General features: G+C 41.3%; 1 protein-coding gene across 1 annotated transcript in view; it reads right to left on the reverse strand.

Annotated features, from left to right (window-relative positions):
- ANKRD17 (ankyrin repeat domain 17) overlaps nucleotides 1-24084 on the reverse strand; it is a 95416-nt gene that overhangs the window by 11731 nt on the left and 59601 nt on the right. The window contains exons 12-25 of the mRNA XM_050896424.1: nucleotides 23025-23152; nucleotides 22412-22555; nucleotides 21720-21822; nucleotides 19404-20159; nucleotides 11559-11704; nucleotides 9698-9809; nucleotides 9370-9515; nucleotides 7172-7314; nucleotides 6221-6434; nucleotides 4974-5149; nucleotides 3954-4116; nucleotides 3053-3148; nucleotides 1708-1824; nucleotides 714-885 (exon numbers count right to left, since the gene is read on the reverse strand). Coding sequence (XP_050752381.1) covers nucleotides 714-885; nucleotides 1708-1824; nucleotides 3053-3148; nucleotides 3954-4116; nucleotides 4974-5149; nucleotides 6221-6434; nucleotides 7172-7314; nucleotides 9370-9515; nucleotides 9698-9809; nucleotides 11559-11704; nucleotides 19404-20159; nucleotides 21720-21822; nucleotides 22412-22555; nucleotides 23025-23152 — 2616 coding nt within the window. The remainder of the gene's footprint in view (nucleotides 1-713; nucleotides 886-1707; nucleotides 1825-3052; nucleotides 3149-3953; nucleotides 4117-4973; nucleotides 5150-6220; nucleotides 6435-7171; nucleotides 7315-9369; nucleotides 9516-9697; nucleotides 9810-11558; nucleotides 11705-19403; nucleotides 20160-21719; nucleotides 21823-22411; nucleotides 22556-23024; nucleotides 23153-24084) is intronic.

The following is a 24084-nucleotide window of genomic DNA, read 5'->3' on the forward strand; positions in this document are numbered from 1 at the left end:
CGGTGCGGACATCCGTAAAACTATTATAGATGCCATACCGTGGAGCCTCTTCCCTTGTTTATGCTAACTCATATAGAATTTCATTCTTTCCTCCGAACAAATGCAGCAGCAATTTAGCAAACGTGAAATCGAATTCAGGCATGGAAAGACAGATGCAAGCAATGAGGGGACATAAACAAGCATATGAAACAACAGAAGAAAATTGTCACGTCTTCCCTTCCTTGCAGCGTATCAGAGTGAGGGAACAATCCGTGAAAACCATTTCTCAGTACACCACGTGAAACTCATTGCCGTAAGATACAAAAGAGCCAGCTTTCGATGGGTAAGAAGAGAAAGATATATATTTGGAATTTCCATATTGCCAGTTTTTTCAGCTAATCATTATCATTCTATTTGTGAGCCGAAAAAAAAAATAATTTACCTGGCTTTAAGTATTGGGACCTGGAAGAAAAAAAAACCAAGCCAACACCATCCCCGTGGTAAAGTTAACCCACAACTCTCACCGAAGCTGCTGGCAGCAGTTCCTTGCCACAGCAAGACACCAAAAAAGCCATCATGCTCATCTATGGGCTTAATAGAAAAGGTAAACAAAAGGAAAGCTCAGCAAGTCGGAAGAAAAGCCTGTATTCCAGTTTTGACAAGAAAAGCAATTTATAATACTGGGAATGAAATCAAGGCCCTGTTTCAAAAATAAGGCAAATATTTTAAATCACCTTCAGCTTTTAGCTTCTCTTTCTCCTGAGCAGCTTGAAGTTCAAAATTCTCTTTATTTTTTGCTTCTATCTCTTCTAGTTTTCGTCTTTGTTCTTCTTTTTTCTTCCTCCTTTTCTCCTTTCTTTTCTCTCTTTTGGCAGCCAAAGCCAGTCTCCTGCTTTCTTCCCGTAGCTACAAGTCAAGCACGTGGAACAGTATTACAACATATCCCATGCGTTTCAAGAAACGCAAATGCTTTCTATTTCCTAGGAAGCTGAACTTGCGTTTTAGGCTAACATATTTACAAAATAGAAGCTAAATTCTCTATGATCCATATTTTTACGTATTCACTTCTCCCAAACAGACTGTTCACTCGTGTTAACAGAAGGTTAGTGTAGAAACAGAGGACAGACGCCATATAAACTTAAGTCAGTTTTCCAAGACGCATTTTCAGGACTCTTTGTGTAACCCTGTGTGTCTCAGCTGTACAGTCCAAACACCACCCATCTCCCTTCCTAAGGTTAGAATATGCAATGGTTTCACGTAGCTTGAATATAAAACATGCACTCATTTGACAGTATACTTGTACTTCGATTTTTCTCTTAAGATTTCTACCACAGTACTTTGGTTTCTAGTAACATTTTTAGTATTTTTTGCAATATTTATGACACAAAACAGGGTTTAGACCTAAAATCCATACCAATGTGACTGGAAAATGCCCATCTATCATGCTCTTGACAAAAAATTATACTCAAAAGTCCTTCTTCTGGTACAATATTATTCCAGAGGAAACAGTCGTATCGGAGTTTCTTGATCCGTCTTCTCTGAATAATAGTCAAAGTAAAGTTCAAAGATTACCTGAACAAGATGCTCAGCTCTAGGCATTCCAATGAGAGTAATTACACATACTCCTATACTTTAATGCGTACTTTCACCGATCTTACGATCTTGAAGGAACGTGAAATAGGAATTTTATCAAATAAATATTCACAGCTCCAAACTCTTTCAACTTGCCTTCTCCAAGTCCAGTTCCTCTAAAAGAATGCTTGCATTTTTGTTGGCTTCAGCAGCCTGTCTATCTTTGGCTTGAACAATTGATTCCATACACAGGTGGCACTTCTTCAGCATCTCCTAAAATGAATAAGCACATCAACCCTCTGTTTGAGAAAGTAACACTACATGTGTTTGAATGTACGAGCTCAAGCTTACACTTGTAATTTAATAACTGCTGCGTTACTTGCACAGGAGGTTTTTAAGGGAGAACTTTACATTCCCTCCAGGAAGCTCCTCTTTGTGCCCAACCTTGCTCACTGATATTCCAGTCACTGGTGTGACGTGCCATCAGTAACCTATGTCTCAGTGTGCTATAAAAGGTACAAACACAGTTCATAACCTATGCCCGTTATCAAGACCAAAAAATTTTATGAAATAAAAGACAAAGGGTCTGAAAGGTGAAGCAACTGCAGAAATAAAAATACATCATAAAGCAAGGCTTTTTTTTTTTTTTTTTTCCAAAGACACTTGGGAAATACATTAATATTATAGTATTCTAGTACTACTCAAATCCATACTGGCTTCACAGCAGTGAAAAATATTTGAACGCATAGGGTGCCTAGCATCACGGAAGCGGACAGTGGTCACAGCCACCGGCAATAAAACACATCCTGATTTCAACATCAGCACCTCTTCAGCCTCAACATGCTCACCGCAACCTGATGCCCAGAAAGAAGACAACTCAATTGCAGCGCAGTGGATCAGTGAAGAGACAGAAGCATTAGGACCATGTTTCTGCACCAGCTGCTGTTCTCGTTTCTTTTACTACAAAATAGTTTTTGTCCTGTTCGTCTGGACTGACGATAAACCGAATAAAACTGAACCTCCACAGGGAAGAGCAGCAGTCCGCTTCATTTACTGTCATTATGTTTTCAATCTTCTTTCTAGTACAAACTTTTTTTTACAAGATTGTGAATTTTCACACTTCAGCTCACACACACTCTTAGCAGAAGTTCATTCTGTTACCTCCACCCCACTACAAAAGCCGTCATAAATTCAGTGCAAACTTGCTCAACAGGGAGGAATGCAGAGCAGAGTGAGGTGATGACTGGGAGACGACTTGAAAACAAGCACGGATAATTAATAACCCCACCTTTACTACTATTCGGACAGCACTAAGGCACACAAGGTACTGTGGCCACGTGTTCCCTTTTTTTTGCATTTTTTTTTCTCAAAAATTCCAGCGGGACTTATCATTTGGCTGCAATCTGGTGTGCCGGGAAGCTAAAGACCATTCATAACATCGACTCTAAAGCTGAATCACAGTACTACTCCTTCTCAAATATTTTCTTTCTTACAGTCTTACCTTATCAGTAATTGTTGCTATGTATCTCATGCATTCCGAGTCCGATGGAAACTGGTTTACTTCTTTCACTAGGTAGCGCACCACTTTTACATGACCCTGAAAAAGAAATTTCAAGGACGACATTTTATATCAGGCCAGCTGCTTCTGGTTTGCTAAGAAACACTTTAGTCCAAGCACTCATCGCAAAAATATTTATTTTCAACTCCTTCAAATGATGCTCTCAACACTCACTTTTTTTTTCTTTTTTCTTTTTTTTTTTTTTTTTGAATCTTTATCACCTCCTAAACTAGCGAGGGATGTTTCTTCACATTTATGATGGAAGAGAAGGCAAGCAATTACAGTACCTGTTGTCAAGTTGCCCTCACTCCAGCCATACTTTAACATACTTCTGCCTTTTATTTTGGTAGTTTTCAAACGCCCAGCTCTGGCAACTTAACAGTTGCAGGGTCCTACAGTCTTTTGCAATTTTTCAAGTACTGCAGCACCTGAACTACAGTCCCTTGCTAACAACAATTATCTCCAGAGTCGAGTCAGGCTAAAGCGCACTTTTTTTTTTTGGCAGAAGCGCTCATCCTCTCTTGAAGAACCCAATCCTGTTTCCCCCCAGTTCTATTACATATTCCCCCCCTCTGCACAAATAGACTGCAATTTTCACCTCTCAACCGACCCATGAGAACCAGCCCCAGTAAAGTGCCTACAAAGCAAATTTCTACTAGAATTTAACACAGATATTATACAGGTGACACACATACCTATTTTTGAAGATTCAATGCCAAGTATTAAAATTAGTTGACATATTTTTAAATACATTGTTTCTGTCAGCTACGTTCTATTTATAACAACTGTGTAGGGATGATGGAGACAATACTAGCTAAGACCAAAGCTGAACTTCATACTCTACCTTTCGAAAGGCTGCCATAAGAGGAGTTATTTTCCTGTTATCAGCAGCGTCCACATCAGCTCCCGCTTGAACTAGCAGTTGGACAACATCTAGATGCCCTCCATTTGCTGCCAGCCACAGCGGAGTATTCCCCTTCTTGTTACGCACGTCGATGTGAGCTCCTCTACAAAAACAAACACATTCAATCAAAACTCTGGAGCAGATTTTCGTTTCATTTATCAACTGGACTGGCAAACTGGACTTGCAACTCAAGAACAATAGGTTAGAATTCAATACTCGTTTTCACATCAAACATACGCATTCACAGAGTGCTTCAGTTTCCAAAATTCTATTTTTGTTTCTTCTGATGCTGTCAAGCGCTTCAACTCAGCCTAAAAACATTTTTAATCCTCTAAATCATGCTGTTTGTCAGCTGTCTCTGAAGCTTCTCTAATTACTTCATTAACTCCCATCCATCAGTACACTGTATTCTTCATTAGCTTACTTAGAACAACTCACAACATTTCAAGTGCAAGCCAACAACCAGTGCTACTACTTGGAAAATGACTTATCCAAAAGCTACCCAGGAAACATAATTACACTGAATGTGCACCATGATCAATCCCCCCCCCCCCCAAAAAAAAAAAAAAGAAATCATGAAGACATATCTTTTGTGCACATCTTCTGTTGTTTAAGGACTTAACACTACCATCTAAAATGGCTGTGTGTCATGATTCCGAGTACCACATGTGTAAACCTTACAAGAAATCGCTTATTTCTTACATTGATGATTCAGTGAGACAGGAAAAACTGAACTACTCCATTTGGGCAAAAGCAAGCACTCAAACACCAAAGAGAACTTTGTTTGATCACTTTTGATAAACAAAAATACATACTAATGGTCAACAGACACAGAATCTTTCCTATTTCCTACCCTGTAGTGTACACTGGGAAATATTATTGTATATTGGGAACGATTAGTCTTAGGAAGGCCATACTCAAGATGTTTTTCTTCAAGCAGTACACTTGCAAATACAGTACCTGCTAATGAGAAGCTCACAGAATTTGTAGTGCCCTTTGTCTGCTGCAATGGTTAAAGCTGTATCTCTTGAGGAAGGTACTGGAGGAGCATTTACATCTGCACCTTTGTCCAGCAGAACTCTGCCCACTTCTGCATATCCACCAGAAGCTGCTTCCATTAACGGTGTGAGACCAGTCTAAGACATGCAAGCAGGAAAAATAAGCAATTAGTTGGGAGGTGGGGAGGGTTTTACTTGAGAGCCAGGATTTATTTCAACTTCCAGCACTGTATTTCTAGTTGTGGCGTACGGATTCCAATAGTTACCTGGCCAATTTTACAAGAGCTTAGCAACATTTTGAAGGCGAGCTCATCTTCAGCTGGCTCGAGAAGAGCTTTCACTGAGCAGCACAGTGCACAGCGGCCCTCTGCTGCTGCGCGGTGCTAAGAGGGATTCAAAGCCCGCTGCTGTCAGTCTCTCAAAACTAACCCAACCAACCTTGAACTGATGAGGATCACCAGCATGAAGTCCCATAAAGTGCCCATGTTATGGCACAGAGGATGCAAATCACATTTCCTACCTTCATTACGAGATCCTAAATAGCAACATCCAGAAAGCACCTGCCTAGGTCAAGGGGACACATAACTTCAGCAAGAAGAATACCTAGCAGCAATCAGTACCGTGGAGGTCCTTTTGAGCTCCTCTGTGGCAACCATTAAGTACAGCAGAAAAGGAGAACAGAATGCCACATTTGTAGGAAATCTCTTTTTTCTCCCCCTCAATATTCTAGCCGTTTTTCTAGCGGACAGCCTTTCCTCCCATTTAAAGAGCTGGGGTCACCTGACAGACTCTCAAGCACACACATCTCCTTTCCATTCTACATCACCACTGCGCATATAAGCAGCTGGCCAGACAGAAGAGATGACACCATGAGCATACCTAGGCCAAGACACTAGCTATTTTTGAATACGCTAAAACCTTCCATTTTTATTAAGTTAATGGATTACTATTCTTACGCTTGTAAGCACCTGAAGATGAATTAAGGCTTCAGAAGAAACACTTATTTTTTTTTTTTTATGAACTGTGTAACCACCAAAACACTAGTCCTTAAGTGCAGCCATTCTTTTTCTTTACAATATACGGTTCAGTTCAGTTAACCAAACTAGAGAAGTTAACTTGCACAAAACGTAAAAAAATCAGGTAACCAGAGAGAAGCGACGACTTAGAAGCATCTCTTTTTGGAGATTTATTGAGCTAGTTGCTCCTTACCTTAGCTCTATGTTCCACATTAGCTTTTCTATCAAGCAGCAGGCTAACCACCTCAGTTCTCCCTTGGAAACAAGCCAGAGTCAGTGCCGTATTCCTGTTGGTCTCTATCTGGGCATTTATATCAGAGCCCATGTCCAGTAATAGCTTGACAGCAGCAGTGTGCCCATTCATGGCTGCCAACATTAAGGGAGAAATGCCCAATTTGCTACCAGTTCTGAAAGAGAAAGACGACACACCAAAAAACTCTTGAAATCACAATCACATTTCTGAAATGACTTTAACCAAACTAGTTAAGGCAGAGTACTTATCCAAGACCGAAAAAATCAGCTATACAGCAACTATTACTGAAACTACAAGAGGTTCTCCACAGTCGCATTGCTTAGGACAAATATTTCTACTTAGAAATACTATGCACGTTACCTTCTAATTGCTGTAAATTTAAAGGCACCTCTTATAAGGAGCCTAAGTTTTGCTCGGACCTTTCGTTTGACTTGTGCAGTGCACGGCTGAGTTACTTTCTACCTCCCAATGGATGCACAAGTATTACATACATGCATATACACACAGAAAAAGCTTTCATTAAACTACACAGGGAAAACAAAGGGATAACAAACACACACACACACTTTCTTCACGTAACCCAGAACTAATTTCAACCCAGCAGGCCAACCAAAGACGATCGATCGTATGATATAGGAAAGAAGTTAACAAAATACATAGAGGGAGACGGAAGTTAAAAGAGCATTAGAAAAGCACAGTCAAAAACCTTTTGTTTCTAACTTAAGAGGAAAGAAGCCTACTACAAATTAAACAATACATTGGTTGTGATCACGTTAGAATAGTAACATTTTGCTCCACATAGTTGTCAAGTTGGCAAGAAATCCTTCCGGAAAGGGTGAAAACTCAGAACACTACAGACACCGTGAGAGAAGGGGTGAAAAGGGAACTTGCCTGGAATTTATTTCTGCCCCAGCATTTAGCAGAATCTTGATAATGTTCACGTAGCCACCAGAAGCGGCGAGGCTTAAAGGTGTGTAATCAGAAACATTCCTGTGCTCTTTGTTTGCCCCTCGAGCTAGCAGCAACTCCACCACCTGCAGTGTTTTAAGAAATAACATCTGGTTTTCTCCCGAACTTGCAAATCTATCCAGGGCAAATGTTTTTGAAGCCTAAATATACCATTGACATCTTCCAACAGTAAGAAAGCGATTTTTCTTGGTTGCTTCCCTATCCTCCTCGCCTCCATGAACACATGAGGCTGCAACTATGGTCCCAAAGCCACTGTAAAACTTCCTTCAAAAATCGGTCATGATCATTCATTAGCATGCTTAAACCGTTCGTACCAAACTGTATAACATAGCGAGAAAAAACGGAGACGTTCTTATGATTATTTCAGCCGTCTTTAAAGACTGCCAAAAACAGAGATTTAGTTTGAATACGGTATACAAAGTACTCTTGCTTTTTGCCTCTCCCATTTTAATGCTCAGTTCACTATCAAGTTAAAAACTCATCCTCAAACCGAAGCTGTGGAGCAAACAAGAAAGCAGTTGCATGCTTTTATCTGATGTTATCTATTTACACTACTACATCGAACAGCGTGTAGATTGTACACAGAAATCTCATGCAAGAGCCACGAGAAAAATTAACGTTGGCATCCCTTGCTCGTTTTCTCTGTACGTTAACAAAAACAACACAAATACTTCTTACATTATTCCTTCCTTACAGATTCATTTACAACCCAAACAGTTCACAGCTTCCTATAGTCTACATGAAGTGTACATTCTGTAATGACGTTTCTGCAGAAGACTTGACAAGAAACTAAACTGTCTAGCAACGTAAAATCAGAATGAACGCTGAGATAAAAACCCACTGTGTGTCATCTCCAGTGCAATGTTTAATTTGCTCCACATTCAGCTTTTAAGCGTAAAACATGTTTAGATTAGACCCGCACAACTAAAGCCAAGGGCTTTTCAATCAGAATATTTGCCCGTGAAATCGCAGGACAAACATACTGCCAAATACAAAAATGGGGCAGGAGAGCATCCCGACATCATCTCTACTGCCCAAAGCCCAGTGTTTTCCCACCTTCTTTCCCAAAAAGCATCAAAGAAAACATGATCTGTTCCTCCCAGAAACACTGTTTGCGAAACACAGATCAATCAAATCCCTAAAAAGGCAAGCATAAATTCACCTTTGCAGTATGAGGCTGCTGGCCACAAAGGCTGCTATGACAGACCTGGTAAAAGGCAGGCCTTTCCCTTCACCAGAGAGCATGCGACTGCCACTGCAGCTAATCCCCCCATGTCTGGTATCTTCCCGATGGCACGAAAAACAGGCCGGAAGAGCTACAAGTTTTCAGTAAGACTTTGTCTAGGGAAGTAATCACCTTCTAAATGCCACAGGGTTACTGTTAAGACAGCCTGCGGAAGTGGGAGAGATGTCTCCAACCTCCTTAATTTCCAGACGGCCACAGAAGAAGGTGATCCTGCACCAGATTTACACAGCTTCCACCGTGGCTTTGGCAATCCAACCGGTAGAAGCATTAACAGAATTATACACTTCAGATTTGCAACAACCGTTAGAAAAAAAAAAAAAAAAAACAAAACCCTGATTTCATCATTAAGTCACAGAATACAGTATTTTACGTAACTTTCAAAAGAACTTCCCCTACATTTACTTTTGATCAATCATTTGAAGAATGTTTTTTGTGGTTTTAGCCAGAGACACCGGAGTCATCTGCAGTACTCCGATATCCTATGGCCTATACAGAATTCGTTAGAAAACCCTCTTGGCTCATACATGGAACTGATTCGTGTCTAACTCCAGGTTCTCAACTCATGACATTCACTTTCATATCTACATCTAATTATGCTGGTAGAAGTCCCATAATGAGCTACTAATCATTGCAGTCATGAGGTCATCTGCACAGCACCGGTTCAGCTTATAAAAAGAGAAAAAGCAATCTATACGAGACGCGCTGCAAAACATAACTTGGAAAATATGAAGCTCTTTGCATCCGTTTTTAAAACACACCATCCTGAAATAGAATGGTGAATTAAGTTACTGTAACTTTTCTGGAAGATTGCTTTAGTATATTGACACTATATGTAATCTACACATTGCTTTTGAAGACTTAAGTTGTACTTCACCTCTTGTCTCCCTCCTGAGCAAGCCAAAGACAAGGGAGTGTCCTTGGTTCTCTCAGACTGGGCTTCAATATCAGCTCCGTTATCCAGTAAGATTTCAACAACACCCACGTGGCCAGCTGTAGCAGCCAAAATAAGCGGAGTAAACCCTGAAATGAAAAAGGATGTTTGAAGAGTCCACATTAGTAGCTTCAGTTGAAGTGACTTTAAGTTAAACCAACAGAAAAGCAAGCCTAAAAGCTTCACATAAAGACTATGCTTATTGTGTATTTACTTAGTGTGATACACGGAAAACCAGAGAGGGTCTGTACTGCCATAGTAAGATACCTACCTTTCTTGTCCCTGTGTTCAATATTAGCTCCTCTCTCTAGCAGTGTTTGTACTAGTTCTTCGTGGCCACCAGCACAAGCAAGTGTCAATGCTGTGTCATGATTACTCTCAGTCTAAAAGAAAGATATCGTATACACAAGATAAATATCTCCTTTTTCAAGTACAACCCGTTATATTGCATGTTAGCCCAAGTACAACTATACCTGTGACAAAATAAAAAGCTTCTATAAGCTTAAGCCATGCCTACTGATTACCTCACAGTTATCTTTTGTGTTCAAATTCGTAACGGGATCCTACTTCCCAAGGCAGCTCTGTTGGGAGATTTGAGAACAACTCCTGACGAGAACCGAGATTCTTCAACAACTGAGATCTCATCTGTGCTTTGCTAACTAGATTGACTTCTTTACCACTGCTTGACTGTGACCTTTAGATGGTATAATGAAGATAAGAATCGTATCTTTAATTCTGAACCCTCCGGCTATACCCAAGGGGGAAAAATTCCCCGTCTCACCACTACTGTCGCTGAAGCCTCTGAACAGTAGATATCAGCTACAGCGAGTCCACAAATCACAGTAACAGAAAGGAACAAAACAACTGAAAATACACAGAAGTCTTTGAGCTTACGCTCTGCTTTCAAGTTTTTTCCCTTTAGAGCGCTCACACAGCGTCTCCAAGCGAGCATTTCTAGTAGGTCGTTCTCGGTAACAGCACAGAGCCCTTATCAACCTTGATTCTGCCTATGAGACACTCGCAATGAAACAACGTGCATTTAATTTCTCAGTGTTGCCAGGGCCCACGTAAATGACCACCATCCCATTTGAAAGAGCCACTGAGAAACTCGGACCGCTACTGGCACTGTTAGTTACAGCACAGGGACTGGCTAAAATGACATCTTTCTCTTCTTAAACACCACCACACACCAAAACAACACAAACCACCCAAACCCCACAAACCCACACGCATTTCTTAGCTACTACGAGAACTTAGTTTTACTTTACTCTATTATGCCCCAGGCTAGTTGGCAACTTATCGTAACGTTGATCTGCAGTAGTGTCTAGCAGCTAACAACGAGGCCGGTCAGGTTACGGTACGAGATCCTGGACACGGTCACAGCAGAAACCAAGGCAAGTGCCACAAGCAGCTGATACAGCCAAGCCTGGTTTTCCAGAGGTTTCTCTCCCTTTCTCCACAACAATCTCATGCCTTTCCTCTTCTCCACGCTGCCCACATCTTAGCCACTTTATGTATAGTCTGGAGCCATGCATATACGTACGCTAGTAAGTATATGCATGCTTTTTCTTTGTGACAGCCAGCTAGCTGCAAGTCAACATAAAGTAGCCCTTTTTAAAATTACTTTCAATACAGAAATGCCTTTTCTTTAGCGGGAGTGAGAACTTGTATTTTTTCCTCTTGTTAAAAAGATTACAGGAATTATTAGTTTCAATACTTTCACACTTCTGTGTCAAGCTGGGTGATCCACTGGCCAACAACTCCAAGTACAACCAGAAAAAAACTGTGCACAACATTTTAAGGCTTATTTTTGCCTGAGGAGATCAGGCCAAAAAAATATTTAATTTCTGTCAGAAGCCAACTTTGCTGTTTCTCATCATCACTCTGACAACAAAGAAATAAGAAATACAAGTGTTTAGTTATTCTAAGACCTTCTCTTTTGTTCAGTGAGAGCACAGAGTGAAGTGGGTTGCAACTCTCCGGGGAGTTGTACAGGCTTTCCAAAGCAGCAAATCAAGCGTCTGGAACCCAATTCGTTATACAACAGAGCTGTTTACTATCGTTGAATTATTCAGGATGCAGAAGCAAAATCACTTCACACATCTGGGCTGCAGTGACAATTGCAGGCTTACCTGTGCATCGATATCTATAGCAGGGTAGATTGGTAGCATGGCTGAAGGAGAAATGATAGGACTCGGAGTTGGCGTCTGAGGTTGGGAGACAGAAGTTGCAATGCTGTGGGTAGGAGTGTTTGACATTGCAGATGCTCTTCCGCTCACTGCTGTTGAACAGAATAATTACACTTAGTAAAAGCAAAACACTTCACTTCAGAATTTTATGTGACAATAAATGGACAGCGGGACAGAACTCCCACCGACAGACAGAACTCCCCAAGAACTTTTATTTTCCACAAATACGTATTTTCTACACATTTAACCCAATCTTTGAACCTTTAACTCTTGGAATTTAAAAACTACGAAAAAGGTTAACTGTATTAGATCAAAGAAATAGGTAAGTATCAGATTGGCATATTTTCTAGAAGTCCACCGCAAAAAAAAAAATTTTTTATTTTTTTTTTAAACCAAAGACCTTTCCTACAACGTCAGACATTATTTGGACCAGAAGTTCCATACCTTTAGAAGCATGACTGCAGAACAAGTCCAATCAATGGGTATCTATGCAATTTTTCTTAAAACAGTTTAGAGATTCTCATATAAAAGTCTGTCCAACCTTCACCCCCCCACCCCCCAGCCCCCATAAACACAACAAAAAAAGCAACAGCGCTAGTGTCAGGATGCTCACATGGCAGAATCTGTTGAAACCAGAGAAGTGGAAGCTTCTTAAGAGCCATTTGGCAGAAACTTTGGTCAAGGTGGTTAGGATAATCAAAAAGGTAATACCGTTTTACAGTTGATGACAGTGTATCAACATGACACAAAATAGCACCGAATGCCACACTTCCCTGAAATTCATTTCATACATATAATGTTTAAAAGTACAGAGCAGACTTGCATCTAAAACAGCCTGTGGGGAAAAACTCCCCTTTTCCTACTTTTTGGTTTTTTCCTTAAAAGAACTCAAACGTTCTTCTCCCTCACTTTTCTCCAGTATTTCTACAGGTCTTTATCAGGTGCGATCAGCAAAGGAGAAAGTAAAGTACCGTACACTCCTCCTGTCAAGTCGACAAAAGCACCTTTAACTGCAACATGAAAGAAATGCAGTTTCCACATATTATCGGTGTTCGTCTAGTACACACCAGCGAGCAACCTTACGGAACATCAAAATAACGCCCCTTCAGCCCCAGCTTTTCAAGTCCTGTTCATTTGTCGAACGGGTTTAATACTCAGCCGTGTCCCTAACTGCCAGCCATCGATAATTAGCTCCTACATTTAATTTGAAGTGGTAAGTTTTTCAACAGATGCCACAAAACTTGTACCCTAACATGCCAATTTGGGTACTCCCTCCTCTGCAAGGCAGCTATGTTTCTCATCCATTACTCATTTATTTTCTAGACCTCCTACACCAAATCCCAGCAGAGAAGCTAATAAATGTCACTGAGAGAAACAAAGAACCCCCAACTTATAACATAAAAAGTATGATTAACCTTATATTTAAGAGTAAATCAAGATTCAAACTCCCTTGATCTTTATATTAGAGTGCCTTTTGAAATCTCTTCTCATCTTACGAGACAAATCACGCTAGGTATGGATTCAAAGAAACATACAGAAGCTAAGCCAAAAATACTCCGACATAAGGTCAAACACTGTGGCCTAAGGGAGTTCTGTACAGAGGAGAACTAACCAAAGATCCTAACTAAGTATCATTCAGTGGAGCATCTAATTTAAACTCGTCTCATGCCTTATTCTGACTGTAAATTAGAGATACAGCCGAAAAACACAACCTCAAATTGGTTTCACATAGACGCATAAGCAGTTGTCAGTTTCAGCTCCTGCTCCCCTCCTTACATCTGCAGTCCTACCAAGTTATTTTGAAAGACTAGCACATCTACCTTCTTTCTAGAAGTTCAAAGTTCAAGCAGCATAGAACAGTAATGGAATTCTAAAGGACCATGATTCTTGAGTCTCACATCTACTCCGAAAGAACCTGATAAAGATGGTAAAAAGGACTGGAAACTAACCAAATATGCTTAACTCGGACGACATAAAAGCACAATCACCAAATAATCCACACATGAAAAAAGTTAACCCTGCTACAGTAGCACATGCATTTTAAATACGTGCTAAGAATTACCGCTGTAGTCCCAAGACGGGGGCTGGGGAGCATCTACTATCTTACAGGAGGCCCTACTGAAGTTCTGAGACTTTAAAAAAAAAAAAAATTATCAAGGTAGTTAGGAAGGTCTCATTTCAGGTAAATTCTGTTTTTCACACCAACGGTGTTACACTGAGGGGGAAGCAAAACAGAACAACACAAAAAAACCAAGAGAGACATGTTTAAAAGCTAACACCCCTCTTTCCATAAGGAAGGAAACCTTGGTTGTACAACCCATATATAAATGGTTTTAGGCAGGCTAGAGGAGAATATGCATGTTGACTTACAGTTCTCGTATTAAATATATTTCAAGTGCGCTTCAGCAATAATTCACAGACAAATGTAGTTCATATCCCTACAGCACATTTCACTGAGACAAGATAGTCATTTTTATGGGTAACGACTTGGATTATATTTATTTCAACATCACCTGTGCAGAGTTCAAATTCATAAGGAACAGGCCAAGGGCAACGAACAGAATCTTTACCATGTCCAAACAAAAATAGTAAAAGTTTTCCATAAGTCAAAAGGTTTTCACAACAGTCTTGAGCAGTGAAGGGAGTAACCAACTAGCCTGATCATCAAATCTAAATGCACTGACAGTCAAAGGTTCACCTTTCCCCTCCGCCCCTCCATCTACTCTGATGGACCAGTGGCAAAATTTAACTACACGTCTGTACTTCAACATTAAAACATCATTACTTCATCCCTGGGATAACAAAGTCTCCAAAGCTAGTACACTATTAGAGTATTTTAGTATATACATGCCTTGGTACGGGACCAGCTACCAGTCTTAATCACGTTACGAAACAAGGTCAAGCTTCTTTGTCAGAATACGTCACTCCAAGCACCATTTGGCTGCTCTAGTCAAAGTCTTTTACCTTCGTTTGGATATTAGACAACCAGTTTTGTGCTTACTGATACTAGGAGCATAGCTGCTCTTCATATTGATTTCTCTCTGGACATCTCAACTTTCTCTAAGCTTAAATTAAAAAAAAGGACATCCTCACAGCTGCTACCTTCTCCCCCATGCCCAACAGCCTCACCATCCAGAGAAGCATTTGGCTTACAAACGCAGCCCCAGGATCAGAGGAAGAAAGAAAACAGCCAAGCTGACAAATTAAAAGCCCTGAAAACTAACACAAGTTAATTAGCGTTTGAGCCAACAGGATTTTTTCCTCACTGATGTACATGTCCTAAATCAAAACGTATGTCTGGAAAAAAGCCTGACATTTTGAAAGGAACGTGGGGTTGTTCACGCAGTTCAAGTTTGCTGCTTTCTTGAATACTTTGTATTTTCACTAAGTGCAAGATGTTACAGAAACCAAGCACCTTTATAATCCCGTATCCTCTTTATATCGACCATTAAGTTTCTTACTAGGGTCATCTGATTGCGGGCACAGCGTTGTTCTTACGCATTTATTCCTTATCTGCTGTAATGTCAACAGTATACGTAGAAAAGAACTGTTTCACATTACATTGCAATAAGCCAAGATGAGGGACTGAAAAAAAATACGTTACAAGCAATATATTGGATACCTCAGCTTTCTCCAACTTGTTTCAAGCCAACTCAACAGGCTTGTTCCATATCAGTTTCTTCTCCTCTGCCCCCAATTTCTCTGTAGTATCTTAAGTTATTAAAAGCTATGTTTCTGCCACACGTGCGTCAAATCAATACAGAACACTTCAGACGTATAATATGCCTTGAATTACAAGAGTCAACGTTACGTTCTGAATTCAAACACGAACACACAGCGTTGCTTCTACGCGCTAACAGCTCCACGGACGCAGCCTGAAAACCACGCCACACTTGTAGTCTTGATGATTATTAGCCATAGTCTGAGAGGTGGACTATCACAGGCTCAGTCCCCCACAAAACCAGCTGCCTAGCAATAGAAGGAAATCTCTTAATATTGCAAGGACAAAGGTCTACGTGCATTTAACATCCATTTGCAAGAACAGCGTAACCCTTGCCAGCAACCCACTGTAGTTACGCCAGTGCCTAAAAGCTTGCGTCCTCAGTTTTCTGCGGCTCCTGCACGGGTCGCAAGCGGGACAGAACTTCCCGACTTTTCTGTGATGCTGGCGCTCTACAGTTATTTTTTCAGTATTGGGTTTCTGTGAAGAACTTACAAACAATGCATATTCTTTGTTACATACTAATTTAAACAGTTACAGTTCGAACTGACTCATCCCACAAGGTAGCTTCCAGGAATTAATCTTATCAAGTGCTTCAAGATTCCTAAAGTTCTTTGGGAGGCTCTGTTACTATTCAAAGGATTATGTCCAGTAACTACTTTAAGAAAAGCCTGCTATTAAAAACAGGGATACATTTTTTCTTTATATCCTTAACACACCATTTAACACATGCAACGGTTTCATTCAAGAGTTACATAACTAACCCTAAAAAAATACTTCTCTTCACTAGCCTCACAGCAAGCAAAGAACTTGTCCAGCATCGGAAGCTCAAGAGCAAAGCTTTTGCTTGTCATCACTTCCAGCAGGATCAGAAAGGAGCCCAAAGTTAAAACTGAAAGATGATTTACTATTTCTTCACCTACCCTATCACTTTCTTTAGAAAAACCCCAAAGCCCTTCACCTGGTACATTCTCTCACTGTGCTTCCAGGCAAATTGCGTAGAGCTCTGCTAACACCCATTAGCTTCTCTAAGAGCAAGGAATCCTACTTTGAACTCCCAGAGTTGATCTAGCACAACACTTGACCTCTACAGCACCAGCCACGTCCGATACTCGCCTCTGACAAATACCGGCATTTGCACACCCGGCCCTGTTTTAAACAAGTACTTAAAATGGGAAAATTAAACTCATTGTTTGCAACTAATTAAGCACAGAGATGAACATTAGATAAAGTTTGCACAGTCAAGGTGAAGCTTTGCTTTTGTAACCGGTGCTTTAAGCCACAGGTCTGTGACGGAACTAAACTCAAGTCATCTCAGGAACAGAGATTTAAATCCATGGGAATACTCTAGAGAGTTCCTATTAAAGCAATACACAAAGCTACTGATCAAATATTTAGCTGCTGCTGCTGCTTAAGTGTTTTGTGTTACATTGAGCCCATTTTGCCTCCACAGTCAATTCTGATGTGTGGATTCAAGCTGGCATTTAAGTTGTATACTCACGTCTGTGTCTCGTCTCGCTTAAAAAAAAAAACACCACACCCTAAAATTAGCCGCTTCACAGAAAAGCAAAGATGGAATTGCATCTGTACAGCTTTTAACAGACTTGTCACAAATGCCTTCCAGAGCACAATTTGCTGGGGGATGAAGGGACGGAGAGCAGCCCTGCCGAGAAGGACTTGGGGGTAGCAGTGCACAAAAAGCTGGATGTGACCCGGCAACGTGCGCTCGCAGCCCCGAAAGCCAACTGTATCCTGGGCTGCATCCAAAGCAGCGTGGCTAGCAGGTCGAGGGAGGGGATTCTGCCCCTCCGCTCCATTCTTGTGAGACCCCACCTGGAGTACCGTGTCCAGCTCTGGGCCTTCAGCACAGGAAAGACGTGGAGCTGTTGGAGCGGGTCCAGAGGAGACCACAGAAATGGTCAGAGAATAGAACACCTCTCCCGTGAGGAAAGGCTGAGAGAGTTGGGGTTGTTCAGCCTGGAGAAGAGAAGGCTCCGGGCAGACCTTATTGCAGCCTTCAGTACTTAAAGGGGGCTTGTAAGAAAGATGGGGACAGACTTTTTAGCAGAGCCTGTTGCGATAGGACACGGGGTAACGGTTTTAACCTAAAAGAGAGTAGATTTAGACTAGATATAAGGAAGACATTTTTTACGATGATGGTGGTGAAACACTGGCACAGGTTGCCCGGAGAGGTGGTGAATGCCCCATCCCTGGAAACCTTCAAGGTCAGGTTGGAGGGGGCTCTGAGCAACCTGATCTAGTTGAAGATGTCCCTGCTCATTGCAGGGGGTTGGACTACATGGCCTTTCAAGGTCCCTTCCAACCCAAACTATTCTACGATTCTATGAGTTTAGACCTCATTCCCAACTGCACGTGTGCACGCACGTACTAAGAACTGGGACTAAGTAGTACAAAAACATTCACTCAAATGCACACTGGAAATACCTGACCTTTCCAAAAAGGCATGCAACGGCACTTGGGTATGTGGCAGATGACCTAAAAGCGTAGATTCTCAAGATGTTATATGCAGTAAACACCTAACAGATGTCCTAACTCAAAGTTTACGTTACATATAAACACAATTCAAGTGCATGGCACAGATTCTTCGCAAGTAACCAAGAACTGTCATTACCCCATCTCTTGAATTGAGTAGCTGGTATTTTTATGTATCCCAGCAGCTCCACGTGAGAGAAATCTTCACTATCAATGCATGATGGACATAGTTTGATGTACTTTCTCATGCATCCAGTTTGTTTTTTATCCACTGACAGCTTCCAATCTGTATGTCTAGACTTCAATTCTAACACCAGATTTTCAGAAATATATCTCTGTAGCTCCCATAAGTTCCAGTAATCTTTAATGAGGCTCTGCCTGAACATCAGGTGACTCATTAGGTGCCTAATTTGAAAAGCATCGTTCCAAGTATTTTGAACAATCGCCACCTGGTATTTTTAACCATTAACGCATCTTCTATTCACTGTGCACCATTATTGCACTCCAATAACTCCTGCAGCATACGCAGGACCAGCTCCACATCTCTGCACCTCTGGGCTAAAACGTTCTCGGAGGCCTGCCTCTCCTCTGGCACGTGCCCCTCATCCTAACATGCTTTACAAAGCAGACTTGTCTAAACAGGCAGCACTTGGAAAAATCAAAGTTCATCAGCTTAACCAAGAGCACCTCAGCAAGTTTTCATCGAGTGATATGATTTTTTTAATACTGTGTCCCAATACAGTTCACCTGTATTCAGCTAAGTAGTCAAAATTAGCATTTCAGTGACCACTTTAACATGGGAAGGGGATTAAGTGCAACTGAAGCGGGCGTCAAGGAAAGCAACACTAACAACTCACATTTCCTACGGTATTTTAAACCCGTTTCATTCTTTTATTTCACTACTTAAGGCCTTAAAGCACTGATGTCACCGGGTAAAGAATTCTCCGAAGCGATTAAAAAGAATTTGGTGAGGCTAAATTTGTTTTTTGCTGGCAAAGCAGCCATTTTTGAGTAGACGTTTTTAAAAGCCATAGGATTATCATCTTTTTTTCCAAACAGAAGTAAAAGCTTCCAGTAGGTAGACCATTCAAGGCCAACTCGAGCAGCTCTCATTCTAAAGACAAGCCTACAGGTTCCTTACGCATCATAGGCTTGATGTGGTGCTACAGTTGCTCAAAGCCTATTCCCAGTGCTCCAAGTCAGTTCGCAGTTAGCTAGCCCAAAGTACTAACCGGTGTCGTCAAGACGTTGTTCCTGAGCTACAAACAGGCCGAAACAGAACCGTTAGACCCTAGCACGTCCCCTCCCAAACTACGAAGAGTTAAAAATGCCACTTCCAACATACCAACCTGACAAACAGGCACCAGTTAGCTCAACAAAAGGAAAGGCAACCCTGCAAATTGAAAAGTTAAAACTAGTTTTCTGAAGTGCTCAAGACAGGGATCGGTAGGCTAGTGGTACTTGCCGTAGAGCTAGCGGGAATACACAAACACACACACACACACACAAAGAAGTGGACATACCCTCAACTCGTCAAGCAAATATTATACCTGCTCATAACAATATAAACCCACCTGCCATGATGTCATCCAGCGTGTCATTGAGCGTCTGAGCAGGGCTGGCTACCATTAACCCTTGCTGTGTTTCTGTCAGTATTCCTTGCCCCAGCCCTGCTAGTTGTGCTTGGCCCAATACTGGCTGTCCAACTATAACACCTTGCAGTTCTGTAAGATTTGCGATGGACCCTGGAGGTAAGGAACCTGCTGCCAGAGGCAAAGCTTGTGGCATCGCCAGAGGCTGAATTGGTGCAAAACCCGTCTGCGCAGCAGCTTGCTGAGGATCATCTTTAAGCAAGATGGGGTCCACTTGCTGTAATCGTGCATAGTCTCCCTCTGAGAGTTGTTCTCCTACCCCAACAGGAGTCAGTAGTCCCAGATGCTGGCAAGACTGTTGCTGCTGCTGCTGCTGGAGCTGAATTCTTTGCGCTTTTACCTCTAGATATTGCTTTTTTAGCTGCTGCTGAGTTTTCAGCTGTAACTCTCGCTCCACTTTCTGCAGTTCCTCCAAAATCTTTTGTTTCTTCTGAATTTGTTCCTCTCTCGTTTTGTTCAGCTCCTCAATCTTCTCTTTGGTGAGCTGGTCAGCGTGCGCCAATTCCAGGGACTGCAGCTGAGCGTTCTTCTCTATGGCTTCTTTTATCCTCTGCTCCAGCTCTGTCAACTTGCCCTGAGCCTCTTCTACAATGCTCTCTGGCGATTGATTGGTGATGTAACCCTGAACATCCTGGTTGTTTGCTGGCAAATGACTGCTGGACTTTTGTTTAGAAGCAGCTGTGTGAAAAAGAAACCCCCTCAGAACCAATGGAAGTGCATACGAATGGCATCCTCATTATAGAGCTACTGTTGGGATGCTAAATGGCCGGTTATGCACCAAGACACAGCACCCACAGAAGGTCAGCGTGTACTGTAAGGCCCTCAAAGAAAACCGTATCTTTCGCTATCAATTTTAATACAGCAGTCAGATTGCAATTTAACAGTACGGATTACTGCGCCTACATTCCAAATAACCCTGCGCTACGTTGACATATTTACTCCAACAATTGTTACACTTTTGCCAAATGAAGCGATTGTCTCGAGAGCCGCTGTTATCAAGTGGTGCTACAAGATAAATGGAAACAAAAAGAAAGGATACGCTGTCTCTTTACGTCATGTTTTGCGTCTGGTATCGTGTTAAGACATAAAGGTACGGTTACAGCCCTGAAAGCACAGCAAAAGCGATGCAAAAACATCTCGAGGGACAGGTGACTTGTTCTAGGCCACCGGTTTTGTGAGTAACTCGGTACATTTTAGGAAGCACTACACTTTCTAGGACTACTGAATCCTTTCGCTACAGGTATCCAGCTTTGCTCAGTTGACAAACAGCGCTAGAACCCAGGATAGTCATTTATATTTAACGTGATCTAACAGGGTATGTTTAGCCACTACATTTTATCCATAGCAGACATGATTTTGCCTGTGTCAAAACTCAGCTCTCTGCCCAGGCAAGGCAAATATTTCAGCCTTCCTGCAAGAACGAGCGATGATGGACTAATCCAATTCATCTTTTATGAAGAAGTCCACAGTAACACAGCTGACATGGTCTGCCATACCGGTTGGAGAAGGAACAATCGGTTAATTTTGAAGGGCGAAAGGCAAATCAAAACTCAGGATCTGAGTCAGTGGAGGTGCCCAGTTTCTTCCAGTCATCCTCGCTGTATTTCCAGAACAATACAAGTGCACACACAGTATTAATTTTATGACATGCACGCCTGTATTTGCACTATTGCTGATGCTTGACAAAAATTGTTTTGGAAGAGAATTCTTAAGTACAGAAAGCGTTAAGTGTCAAAATGGCGATATCAAAATAGATGCAAATTTAGTCCTAGGAGGACCTGAGCCACATCAGACTAAATATTTTATAGCACAAGAAATTCCGCCTTCAATCAAATTAGTCAAATCCACTCCAAGACTGCTATCCTACGTAAACGCAAGTGATCAAATCCACTACGATATGGAGATTAACATCGTTTTTACAACTTCCATTATCAAATTTATATAGGCTTCTGGGTGACATTTTGCATTAGTCCAGTATGTCAGACTAATATATTTTTTAACATATTTACTTAGGCAGATTTCTTGACGCTTTATGATTACAGGGTTAGATGACTGATAGTTCATATTTGGCGGACAAGCAATCCTTAAAAAAAAAAAAAAAAAAAAAAAAAAGAAATTGCAGTTTCCTCGACTGAATCCGTAAACACTCTTCATAGGAACTACTCTGCTAGAAGTGCAACCCTCTATCTTCTACCTAGGAAGGATATTTAGAAAATAAGCTCCAGAACTAAGACTGACCTTTATTTCTGATGGGAAGGGTTGTGGCGACATTAGCAGGGGGTTTGTCAGGCTCCTGGGGTGGGACGACCATGGGCAGCGCCTGCACTGGTACACGAGGAGCCTAAAATGTTGGATACTAACAGATTACTTTTCTCATACTCTAATCTAGTTATAATTCAATAGAAGGTAAACAAAACCTGTTAGAAAAGCAGACTTTAACGGTGACTAATAACATTTAATACGGTTTTTTAAATGCTGAGTTCAAATAGTTAACCATTTGAGATCATCTGACTTCTAGATACTTGGCATTTTTAACCTAAGAAATTACTTGCCAAACAATACTCGTCTCGGCATGGTACAGTGCTATACTATGGTAAAGCAAATACAAGCCACAAGGGGCTACAAATGTAATTCTGAAGAAGAGCCTCATTAAAACAGACCTTTTCACTTGCCGGGTTTTTTTTCCTCATCGTTTTTTCCAATAATATTTATAGAGCAATAAGAACAACGATGAAAGCACTACACAGTGATGCTCAAAGAGTCTTCACCGTTTTCACAACAGCTCAAAATTATTTTTAGTGCATTCACCTACAGTTCAGTAATTCATGAAATGATACGACACTCTTAGCATCTTTAAACTCCGAGTAAGCTGCAAGAAGAAGCGCAAAAGTGCCCCACAAATCCACGGACAACCAGCCCTTAAATCTTACCCTATTTAAATCATGGGATGGTGGGGTCAGCTGAGTAGCATCAGGTGGAGGAGCAGAAAGCAAGTTGTTTGGGTAATCTAGAAGGTAACAAACCACACTGGTATGACCACCTTTCGCTGCCTCTATTAACATAGTTGAACCATCCTAAAGAGGGAAAGATCACAGTATTAGAAAACAGCATCATCAAAACATGACAACACTGAAGCATTTTGGGAGACACGACACAGCACATATTAGGACCGCTTTAATAAATATTCGTTCAACCTGCAGTAAGCCCACATCTAAACTTAAGGACTCTTAAGTACTTTCAAAAAAACTAGTACTTTTTAAAGTTTTCCTTCCTCTTCCACAGTTACGACCTTACAACTGGAGTGCAACCGTTACATTCATGGTAATCGGCAGACCTGCACGCCTAACTGACTTGTATAAATACGTTCACGAGCATAATACCTGTTCGGGGAAATACCAGCTCTTGCCTCGTACTCCTATTTAAATCATGACGTGTCGGGTCAGTTGCAGAGAATACGAAAAGAGCAAACTCGCTTGGGTATCGTTAGTTTTAAGATCTATCAAAGACTACCTCAGAGGAAAGTAAGGTAGTTGAGCGACAAACCTTCAATCTGTGCGTAGGATCAGCACCATGAGCTAGCAGTAACTCCACAACTGCCAAATGACCTCCAGCACAGGCCAGCGACAATACTGTATGATCGTTGTTAGCTGTGGTCCTATTCACATTTGCTCCTTCAAAAACAGAGAGAGTAAGATTATTTAATTAAAAAGACTTAAACCGGTTCTCCTCTACCAAAAGTGACAGCAAGTTAACTGTTCTCTTAAATATGAAAACTTAGTTCTCCATGGATGCAGTCTTACAACTGATAAATTAAATTGAACAGTCAATTATTACTGTCATCAGAAGACCATTTAACATGTCAGAAAAATAAATGCAACTCTACCTGGACTAGCACTCCAAACTCATCGTTCAAATGGCTACCTTGTCAGTATGGACCGTCACATACCAGGTGAACCTATCGCTTTTAAATTTGCCAGCAATTGTGCCAGGGCTATGCCTTTTTTTTAAAAAAACCAAAAAAAGAACAACCAAACCCAAAACAAACTAGGATCCAGCACACGGATCCACGCATCTCAGCGCCAGCAAGCAGATGATTAATTGCAGCTCTGCTTCTTTCCTCTACAATCTACATAGGGAAAATTACACCACGCTGGAAGCTTTAGGCCAGTCCTGCTCCATAGAAGGAAGGTACAAGAAAAAGCCGTCAGTATCAGCTCAAGAGAGAGAAAACGGCAATTCCGAGCTCTGTATTAACTCTATGCGTTCAACAGTGACGTCAGGCTGGAGCTGATAGTTCTGACAACATCAAGCAAGTTATAGTCAAAACTCTTGAAACAAATGGGCACCTGAAGGTAAACTTCTGAGAAGACAGTGCTCAAAAGCTGCACCAGGAGCACGGAGACACCCAGTAACCACTACTACTGTTACTGCTTTTACCAGGAATTAGAGACTGGTATATAACTATTTTTAGAAGTAGTTGCAGTTCCCACTAATCTCACCAGAAACCAGAGGCGACCATTACGTGCCTAGTTTGAGAATCAATGACCTACTTGAGTTAAAGTACTTGAAACAAATCCAAGGAACTTACACTAGTACTGACATG

The sequence above is a fragment of the Gymnogyps californianus genome, chromosome 4 (genome assembly GCF_018139145.2).
Source record: "Gymnogyps californianus isolate 813 chromosome 4, ASM1813914v2, whole genome shotgun sequence".
Taxonomy (NCBI): domain Eukaryota; kingdom Metazoa; phylum Chordata; class Aves; order Accipitriformes; family Cathartidae; genus Gymnogyps; species Gymnogyps californianus.